We start from the raw sequence: 11,386 nt of genomic DNA, 5'->3' as shown, positions 1-11,386 counted from the left end.
GAAAAATAATTTAATCATGATTAAAATAAGTATTTCAATTACCAGTTACAATTTACACAGGAATCACTGTAATTCCTGTTGTCTGCATAAAATATTCAAATAAACATTATGTTACATCAATTCATAGAAAAAATAACTTGCATTGAATCCATCTGCTGACAGCAGCAGTATCATATCTATCAGCATTGTTTATATTCAATATTGGAAATGACACACAAGATTGACAGGCACACTACAACAACCATATCTTATGCAAGGTAACAGAGTAAAATGTATTCCTGAAAAACAGTAAAGCTAAGCAGAAAAATATTTTACATTGTTTCAGTTTTTATATTTAAGTAAAAGTAAATAAATTAAAATTTTACTTTTAGTCCTAAACTGATCAGCCACATGTAGCTAGTGGCTACCATACTAGATAGCACAGATATGGAAATGAGAAAGACAAGAGCCAAAAGGCTTACAGTTTTTATTCCATTTCTCTTTTATTTAATATAAGCTCTAGGGCTTAGAACTTATCTGAGTCCTATTTTTTGCATCCTTACTTAAAGTAAAACAGTACAAAATTATAAATGGTGTTTGTTCTGTACAGAACTTCATGGAATATGCATTATGACCCACTCTAGCAAGCATGCGGCAATCTCTAAAAAACTATAGCTTCTAAAACCAATCAGATTATCTTCTTAAAGAATGCCTTTTAAACAGCAACATGCTGATAAAAGTTTAACTGGCTTTCCAAAAAAAAAAAACCTTTATGTATATAAAGGATGTGTAGTACATAATTTACAGATGATAAAAAACGTATACAATACTCTATTGTAAGTTCCATATAGCCAATTGATTCTCATGGAAGACTTGTTGACTTTTGCCGAACTCTTGTATCTGTAGCCAACCTGTGGTTGCAACTTGACCAAGATTTTACAAACGGTGTTGCATCCCAATCTGCTAATTCTTTCCCCAGTAAATTTATTGTCATTAAATCTGATACATGATCTATTGTTAAACTATTTCTCACCCTTGTACAAATTATGTTCATTAAATTGAAACCCCTTTCAGCTTCAGCACTATTGATTGCAATGGTGCTAACTATCTTTTTAGCTTTGTATATAGTTGTAGGAATTGAAACATTGTTTGATTTTATATTATTATTTACAAATTCCCGAAAATCATTCAAATCAACTTCATATTTTAAAATTTTACACAAATGAAATAATGTTTTTTCACCAGCTATCCATGGTGAAGTTATTTCTTCATAAGGCCATGTGGAAGGTTCTAGCAAATCAAAGTAATTAAAAATATCTTCATGGTTTCTGTCAGATAAAAGGCGTAGGTTCATGTGCTGAATTATATTGTCTAGTAATATATTCCTAGGAAGAGCATTAAATTTATTGTTCTTATTAAATGGAATATCTTTAAACTTATCTGACTTGATCAAATCTTCAATTTGAGATTCATACTTTCCAGTACCAATTTTTAAATTTTCCAAAGCTCTTATGGTACGTTTGATCAATTTTTGTGCTTTCTGAATATTAGTTGATCTTGACTGTAATGCAGTTGAAAGTACTGAAAATTCTTCAAGAATGTCAATCATTAAAGCAAGGTCTTGTAAGAAATTAATGTTAGCTAATCTCTTTGCCAAACCAGCGTAAGAATGAGAAAAATGCATATATAATATAGGATATGCATGCCATACAGCAGTAGCAGCTTGTAAACTACATGCCGCCCATCTTGGTCCCATTACCCGACCAATTTTAATAATTTCAGTTTCAAGTTCTTTAGCTACAGTTCCTAGAAGCTTGGTTTGATTTTTATTAGGTTGATGATAAATAGAATAAATTTTATCAAGAAATATTTTTAAATGATTAATTTGTTTTATTTCGGATATAGAATCATCAAGTGACAATTGTAATCGATGATTTAAACAATTCCAAATGATGATTTCAGGAAAATTTTCTAACAATTTTGTAGCTACTCCAGACTTTCTTCCCAGGATTGTATTAGCACCATCAGAACAAAATGCAATTAAATTTGCTTTCAAATATTCATTTGTAAAACCACAATCATTTAAAGTAGTCAGTAATGTATTGACAATACACTCTGCTGTAGTTGACACCAATTCTTTTAAAGCCACAAATAACATAACAGGTGCAGGAGCTGACTGAATTGTGCACTGGAGATAAATCACTAGGGTGCTTTTCTTTGAAACCGTAGATGCCTCATCAATTATGATACAGATTTTGGCATTCTCTTCTATAATATTCTTAAATATCTTCATCTTCATTTCTTTTGCAATATGTTCTGCTATTCTTGTTGCACTGTAACGTGTATTTAAACAATTTACCTCTCCATTTTTTTCCTGTAATTCTCTTGCCCCCTCAATATCAGATAAAGGTCTGTTATGTTTTACTAAACTGTAAACAGTATTGAAAACTTTCACAGTAGCATCAATATTTTTATTATTTTGTTTATGCACTAAATTAGAAATTGAATCATTAGTTGATTCCTTTAACAAATCCTGAATTTTACCATGGGCTTTAGAAACATCATGTTCCCTAATCTTTTTTCGTAGAGAAGCTTGCCTAGTAGTTTTATTACTGCCATTAGGGGTTACTAAATATGCAATCCATTCCTTGGACACATGGACATGCTTTTCTGCTTTCGATCCCAAATGCCGAACTGTTGAACAATCCTTACATCCTAATTTACCTTCTTTTATTTCAAGCCATTTGTATTGTTCTGTAAACATAAATGCTTGTTTTTCATTCCAACAATCTGGAAGCACAAGATTATCTATTTCTTTCTTTGATGAAAGTGATGGCTTTTCTTCAATAATTGGTTGTTCAATATACTCGAAATGTGGTTCCTTTGCCTTAGACAATCCGCAATGATTTTTGCTCACTTCATTATTTTCTGTGTCTGTTTTCACCTTCTTCATATTTAAAAAATGCAAAAAATCACCCTGTCGTTTTGGCATTTTAGGAAACAGAATCTGAAAAATAATTTTACATATGTAAGTAAAATTCATAACACTTTAAGGGTCAATGTAAAAAGTTCTCTTAGTGATTCTTTATCTAATTTTGGAAATACATTTTAAACTTAAATACTTAACCTGATTTTCAGTTTATATCTATAATATCAATATGACTTGCTATTTCTTGAAAAACCCACTATTAGTTTTTAAAATTCTACAACCAACAACAGTTTCACAAAATTTGACTGTGAATTATCATCCAATTAGCAAAATGGTTGGTCATATGAGTATGCTATTTGCACCTCCCCATACCAAAATCCTCCCATGCTCAAGTCCCTTGTATAAAATGAAGTATTTGCACTCAACCTTTGCATATCCTCCTCTATACTTGAAGTCATTTCTAGATTATTTTTAATACCTAATATAATATCAATGCCATAAAAGTTTTTATAATGTATTACTTTTTAATGTGTTTATTATTGTATTTTTATTATTTTAAAAAATATTTTCCATCTACAGTTGGGTGAATCCACGGATGTGGAACCCACAGCATATGAAGGGCTGACTGTAGTAGCAACATGAAGGGTGGATAATATTTTCAATTACATTAATGAATAAGATGAAAATGAAACAATAAAGACATATATTAGAGTTTCACTCATTCATCAATGACATCAACACCTTTCCAAACTAATGAAGAGTTTAAAAAAAAATTTTTTTTTTGAGATGGAGTCTGTCACCCAAGCTGGAGTGCAGTGGCGTGATCTCAGCTCACCGTAACCTCCACCTCCCGGGCTCAAGCAATTCTCATGTCTCCGCCTCCCGAGTAGCTGAAATTACAGGCACGTGCCACGACACCCGGCTAATTAGTTGGGACTATAGGCATGCACCACCACGCCCGGCTAGTTTTTGTATCTTTGGTAGAGATGAGGCTTCACTATATTGGGCAGGCTGGTCTCGAACTCCTGACCTTAAGTGATCTGCCAGCCTTGGCCTCCCAAAGTGCTGGGATTACAGGTGTGAGCCACCATGCCTGGCCGAGTTTTGGAATATTGCAAAGCAACTTCCTCAATTTTTTTGTATTGCATTTAGTCTAGCAGAGACACATCACACTTTGAAATTTAATCTGCATTAACATTGTATCCTTCACTTTCTTAAGTTTAATCAACAAATAATAAATCAAACTCTAGTTTGTATTTTACTGATTACAATGGGGTAATGTTCTATTAATACTGCAGCAAGACACTATTATGTATTAATAGTATTTCTACCAATAGATGCAAATAACCTCAAGTGCACAGATAGTAGGAAATGATGTATTAAGTAGGAAATGATGTATTAAATATAATGATCATTTATGTACTTGTGCATTTATATAATTTAATTTGTAATAACCGTTATGTTTACGATCAGCTCACAAAATTCCTGAAAGTTTAACAATTAGATTTTTTTTTTTTTTTTTTGAGACAGTGTCTTGCTCTGTTGCCCAGGGTAGGGCGCAATGGCATGATCTTGGCTCACTGCAACCTTCACCTCCCAGGTTCAAGTGATTCTCTGCCTCAGCCTCCCAAGTAGCTGGGATTACAGGCATGTGCCACCAAGCCCGGCTAATTTTTTGTATTTTTAGTAGAGATGGGGGTTTCACCTTGTTGGCCAGGCTGGTCTCGAACTCCTGGCCTCAAGTGATCCAACCGCCTCAGCCTCCCAAAGTGCTGGGATTACAGGCGAGAGCCACCGTGCCTGGCCAACAATTAGTTCTTATGATCCAGTTCAAGCCACCACCAACACACTATTGCACTTAATAAGAAAACTGAACAAACACAAATATAATGTGCTTACATCACTATAATAGGTTCTAGGGTTTTCATCATCACCACAGACCAGATCGATGTATTCAAGAACAGGTCTCGATGGTCCTTCCTAAAAAGGAAGTGGGCAAATTTACAAGTCATGAACAATCATTCCAATTAAACTTAAATTTAACAATCAGTGGGAGATTTTTTTAGTTGGAATTGGCAAAGATTCTTGAGAAAATCTTGCAAGTGGCACAGGATAATCAGAAACAAAACGGGCAAAGGGGCTGGGAGCAGTGGCTCACACCTGTAATCCTAGCACACTGGGAGGCCAAGACAGGAGGATCACTTGAGCCCAGAAGTTCAAGACCAGCCTGGGCAACATAGTGAGACACCAACTCTACAAAAATAAAAAATCAGATGGGTGCGGTGGCTCACACCTGTAATCCCAGCTACTTGGGAAGCTGAGGTGAGAGGGTTACTGGAGCCCAGGAAGTTGGGGCTACAGTGAGCTATAATTATGCCATTACATTCTAGCCTAGATAAAATTTAGAGCAAGACACTGTCTAAAAAAAAAAAAAAAAAAAGAGGCATGGGAAAAGAGTCAGAGTACATGAATATGTAATAATGTTCCTGCTAGTAAAAAGGAAAAAAAAAAATACGTAAATAATGACAAAACCCAAAGAGCCTAAATCTACATAGAGGAATAAAGCCATGTAGATTCCTTTCAAAATGGGAAATAGCACAGACATTGATTTTAAAAGATACAGATTTCAGTTAGGCACAGTGTCAGTCTCAGCTGCTCAGGAGGCTGAGGCAGGAGGATCACTTGAGCCCAGGAATTCAAGTCTAGCCTGGGCAACATAGTGAAAAACCCACCCCCTGGCCCTACCTCATTAAAAAAAAAGATACAGATTTCATAGTACAATTTTTTTTAACTGAAATGATTATCAGTAATCTCTTAGATAGCTGAGTTCAAAATAACGAAGTTCTTTGATAACCCTGCTTTATCCTCCACATCACCGTACAGCCAAACATCAAACTCTGAGTCTTCTTGATCCTTTCTTTACATATACACTACCCTCATCATAGACCAGGCCATAAATGCCCTAGTCAAAATCCTAGATTTTATTCTGTAGGCAAAGGAATCAATAAATAACATCAAGATGGGAACATTATTAGAGCTGTTTCAAGAAGGTTAACCACATAGGAGAGTATGTGGGAAGAATACAAACAAGATAGTCAATCTAGACAAATGGTAATGTGGTACAAAAATAGTGATGGCAAGGAGGAAGTAAACTTCCCTGTATATGTACTATATTTCAATAAAATTTACATTAAGATAAGGACTCTTTTTGTATCCCCAAATCTTTTATCATTTCTTTCTTTCAGCATATTGTTTATTTTGGAGGCTAGGTACATGACAGAACACAAAGAGGATTCTGTGCCACAACGCAGAATGAAGGCTAGATAATCAACATTTATACGAAAAGACTAAGGAATCCAAACCAGAATATATCAAGAAGTAACAAACTTTTTTTCTTTTAATCTAAAGAACCCACAAGCGGAGAACTACACCAAGCAGCACTGCATCTTTACTGGATGGTACTATAAAAAACACAGAGAAATAAGCATATCCTGGTAGAGCCCAGTATACGATGGGGTTACAAAGGAAAAATGTCTCTGAGTGTATTTCAAAGTGGAATTAAGTTATCATTGTCTTTTATGTGGCACCACTGAAATGCAACAGGGATGTTTTACTACATTCTTTCTGGTACTGCAATTACACTGACAGCATGTAATTCACTTCTCCATATAAGAGCTGTCAAATCTTTGATCTTCTATTTTGAACAGGGTTAAATATAAAGGGTTCTATCACGCTGGATATACAAAATACTGTATTAAAAGATGTAGAAGGATCTTTATATTTAAAATAAAATTTAAAGTAAGAGTTTTAAACCTCAGCTAAACACAGCCTATATATTAACTCAGAATTTAAAATATAATGGTTTATTCCTTAGGATATTACACAAATCTATACCTATTTACTTTTCCAAACTTAATTTTGTACATCCCATCTGTGTTTCTCAACGGCACATGGATCATCAATCAGACATGTGTCACTTCTACATACAGATGCACAAAAAACTCATCAAGATCATCTGTCCCAATCATTCCTGTTTTTATACCAGTTAAGAGGAACCAAAATTATTTTTCCTAAAGACCCATGAAATCCTCTTCCCAAATGTTTCTCGTTACAAAAACAGAAACCATTGCTCTTCGATTTCAAGTGACGTTGCTTACTGCATAACAACAGTGAAGGCAGAGTCAGCATACAATCTCCCTTGGTACCATCAATATTTAGAAAGATTCCAAATGTCAGGAACAAAATATACACACACTATTAATTGGGAAATATGTCCAGAAAGTGACAGGGTAAAGAACTTATACACAAAACATGAAAAACAAACAACGATATTAACAAAACAATGTTTAGGGAGGAAATTTTAATTTAAAAAACAAGTGACTTACAAAGTCGCCCTAAACCTACAAAAACTAAAAAACACAGAAACATTAGACAGACACTCCATTAAAGAAAAATTCTACAGCTTGAATACCAAACTGCAACTAACTACGACATTCCAAAAGAGGAGTTCGGGACATAACTGTTTTCTGCCTAGCTAGCTGAGACACCACTTTACGCAAAGCCTTTCTAAAACTCCAATAATTTTGGATGAAAATCACCCCAAAATATATCATAAAATACTCCCTTCTGCTTTGGAAACCCATGCTGTACAAAGTGTGCTCAGAAATCCTTATGTCCTTGCACTTGTCTGAAAATGAAGATTCCTGGGCCCCCGCCTGGAAATTCTGACTCGGTAGGTCTGCAGTGGGGCCCAGGAATCTGCCTGTTTATACTTACTAAGGCTTGAAAACTACTGTCCCAAAGGGAAGAAACTCAGAAAAATAGAGCATGTTCCCAGTGATGTAGGATTCTTCATTATGAGCATCAACTGTACTATGCTGTAACATGATGATCTCAGAGGTTAGAGAAATCTTCAAGCTATTTGCCTTCATGTTAGAAGCACCATAACGCTAAGATTCTGGGCTCTCACAACCCTTCCTGTTTTCTACGTCCTTGCTCATCATTAGCAGCTCCTTCCTCCGTGTCGCCTTTAGAAGTTACTCTTGCTCCTTTTCAAAACAGCGTTTTAGACACCAGCGTTTTATCTTAAGTCTAAATGAAAGGCAGGGGGCGAGATTAAGTGTACAGCACGTTCTTTAGGACATGCTCTTTGTGATGGCTACAGGGGTGGCTCAGATAGCTCTTTTGGTAAATTTCCCAATCCTGTGCCATGCTTCAGGGTCTAGTATGTATTAGACACTCATAAACGTTAAATGACCAGGTGAGGTAAAATTACATAATGGCCCACCATAGTCTTTTACTCTGGGAAAAACCCAATCATCATTGCTACTTACACTGACAAACCGAATGTCGTCTTCATTTTCATCCGTTGTTGACTCAGATGCCTCAGGGCCAGCTGGAGGGACAGATTCTATTATCTATAAAAACAAGCCAAAACATGCTTATATCTGTTCAGCCACATTCTTGTAGGAAGAGAGCGTTTCCGAAAGGAACAATTAAAGATAGAGAGCTCTTGAGGAAAACGAACTGAGCACAATTTCACGGAAACCCGACTAGGAACGGAACTCGAGCAGTCGGCTCTTGCCACAGCGTGTGCGGAGCTGCAGGGACCCAACGCTGAAAACGCGTTACCAGCCTCTCAGAATTCCCCGTATCTACTCCAGAAGGAGGAACGCAAGCTCAATACCGAAGGGCAATCCTGCCTTAAAACGTCGCTCCCACTTGCCCAGCCGCGGCCACAACGAACGCCAGGGCCCGTGCAGGGGGCCGGGCGGCCATTGTTGCTGCGGGTTCCTCGCTCAGACACGCACCAAGCCCCAGAGCTGGGCTCGGCCTCAGACACTGAAGAGGTATCGCCCCGAGGCTGCGACGGAGCACCAGGCCTCAGACCGCAGTAAACACAAACCCTTCGCGGTTCGCCTTTGAGAACGCCAGGACCCTCACTCGACTACTCACCTTCGAACCCGGGTCTCCCATGTCTCCGACGGCCGCGCTGACAGCACCACTGCTCCTGCTGTCCCTGCCGCCGCCGCTGCCGCCACGAATCCCCTTCCCGCCCTGCACCGCCTCGCGCTACCGGGACCCGCCCCTGGGTGAGCTCGGAGGCCACCGGCGGAAAGAGACGAAAACCGCTTCAAAAGAGGGGCGGCCCTCACTGGCCCGCTATCCCTCCGGAGCCTCTTTCTCTCATTCCTGGGCTTCCTTCCCCGCGCCGCGCAGGATGCTGGGTTGGTAGTTCCTACCCGCCGAGCGACCGCCCCGCGCGTGGGTGAAGAATGGAACAGGACTCTGAGCTACAGCGAAGGCGTCTGCCTTCGCTTTTGCTCTAGTAAAATAAAATAGCCGAGTTCTTTCTCTCACTTTTTCACAACCAAGTTTTCGTCTATGTAATAGACCAATGAGAATGAAAAAAAAATTGTGTGTGATTTGCTCAGAAATTGCCTTGCCAAAATCGTAGCTCACCTTTTTATAACATTTATTCACAAATGATTTTAAACATGAAATTTATGAAAGCAAATTTTAACAGAGAACATTCTTTTAAAGCTTTTACTTGTTTACCTCTATCAGCCGAGGACCACCTGTTATTGACAAGTCTGTAGTCCCAGAAAATCACCTTTATCATTTTGACCCTGACCTACAATGCACAAAATTATACAACAGAGGAGCTATGAGGTATCTGATTAGCCAACTGATCTTCAGCAAAGCAAACAAAAACATAAAGTGGGGAAAGGACACCCTTTTCAACAAATGGTGCTGGGATAATTGGTGACCCACATGTAGAAGAATTAAACTGGATCCTCATCTCTCACCTTTTACAAAAATCAACTCAAGATGCATCAAAGACTTAAATCTAAGGCCTGAAGTCATAAAAAGTGTTCAAGATAACACCGGAAAATACCTTCTAGACATTGGCTTAGGCAAGGACTTCGCGATGAAGAACCCGAAAGCAAATGCAACAGAAACAAAGATAAATAGACTGAACTTAATTAAACTAAAAAGCTTCTGCACAGCAAAAGAAATAATCAGCAGAGTAAACAGACAACCCACAAAGTGGGAGAAAAGGAAAACATAGGAACAAAGGAAAACGTAGACTTACTAGGATTTTAAGGAGTTGGTGAAACTTAAGTGAAGCAGTGTTTTGATAGGTTCAAAACCATCTAGTGCTGTGTGTAAAGGGTTCAACATCACATATGGACTGCATAGCGAGCCCAGGGTCTTGTTAACTTCAAAACTACAAAGTTAACACATACAGAGTATTGTGCTCAGAAACCCCTTCCTCTGTGTAGCCATGCCCTAAGTGTGTGGATTTATTTCTGGGTACTGTATTCTGTTCCATTTTTCTATGTGTCTGTTTTTATACCAGTACCATGCTGTTTTGGTTACTATAGCTCTGCAGTAGAATTTGAAGTCAGGTAATGTGATTCCTCCAGTTTTGTTCTTTCTGCTCAGGTTAGCTTTTGCTATTATTCTCAGTCTTTTGTGGTTCCACATAAATTTTAGAATTGTTTATTCTGTTTCTTTGAAGAATGTCATTGGTATTTTGATGGGGATTGGATTCAATCTGTAGATTGTTTTGGGTAGTATGGGCATTTTTTTCTTTTTTATAAAAATATATTTTTTATTTCAATAGGTTTTCAGGAAGCAGGTGGTGTTTGGTTACATGCATAAGTTCTTTAGTGGTGGTTTCTGAGATTTTGGTGCACCCATAACCCAAGCAGTGTACCCTGTACCCAATGTCACCCCCTCCCACCCTTTCCTGAGTCCCCGAAGTCCTATGTATCATTCTTATGCCTTTGTGTCCTCATAGCTTAGCTTCCACTTATGAGTGAGAACATAACAACATTTGGTTTTCCATTCCTGAGTTAAATCACTTAGAATAATAGTCTCCAGTTCCAGCCAGGTTGCTGTGAATACCATTATTTGCTCCTTTTTATGGCTGAGTACTATTCCATGGTGTGTGTGTGTGTGTGTGTGTGTGTGTGTGTGTGTATACGCCATTTTCTTTATCCTCTTGTTGATTGATGGGCATTTAGGCTGGTTCTATATTTTTGCAATTACGAATTATGCTGCTATAAATATGCATGTGCAAGGATCTTTTTTGTATAATGACTTATTTTTCTGTGGTTATTGCTTTTCCTAGTAGTAAGATTGCTGGATCAAATGGTAGATCTACTTTTAGTTCTTTAAGGAATATCCACACTGTTTTCCATAATGGTTGTACTAGTTTACATTTCCACTAACAGTGTAAAAGTGTTCTCTTTTCACCACATCCATGCCAACATCTATTATTTTTTGATATTTTGATTATGTCCATTCTTGCAGGAGTAAGGTGGAATTGCATTGTAGTTTTGATTTACATTTTCCTGATAATTAGCCGTGTTGAGCATTTTTTCCATATGTTTGTTGGCCATTTGCATGTCTTCTTTTGAGAGTTGTCTATTCATGTCCTAAGCTCACTTTTTGATGGGGTTGTTTTTT

The 11,386-nt window shown here is 37.5% G+C and overlaps 1 protein-coding gene across 2 annotated transcripts; it reads right to left on the bottom strand.

Annotated features, from left to right (window-relative positions):
- Positions 1-457: 457 nt before the first annotated feature.
- Positions 458-10,410, bottom strand: KIAA1586 (KIAA1586 ortholog). Of its 2 annotated transcripts, XM_054492435.2 has the most exons (4): positions 8,864-10,410; positions 8,242-8,325; positions 4,808-4,888; positions 458-2,986 (listed from the first exon to the last, which is right to left on the bottom strand). In XM_054492435.2, exons 1-4 carry the CDS (start codon positions 8,882-8,884, stop codon positions 842-844), a joined length of 2,331 nt encoding a protein of 776 aa, XP_054348410.2. In that variant the 5' UTR covers positions 8,885-10,410; the 3' UTR covers positions 458-841. The 2 variants fall into 2 exon arrangements, with proteins under 2 accessions (XP_054348410.2, XP_054348411.2); XM_054492436.2 differs by lacking the exon at positions 4,808-4,888.
- Positions 10,411-11,386: the final 976 nt, after the last annotated feature.

This window comes from Pongo pygmaeus, chromosome 5, assembly GCF_028885625.2.
Source record: "Pongo pygmaeus isolate AG05252 chromosome 5, NHGRI_mPonPyg2-v2.0_pri, whole genome shotgun sequence".
Taxonomy (NCBI): Eukaryota; Metazoa; Chordata; class Mammalia; order Primates; family Hominidae; genus Pongo; species Pongo pygmaeus.
The sequence above is the reverse complement of the archived record's forward strand: the minus strand, read 5'-3'. Positions and strand labels throughout refer to the sequence as shown.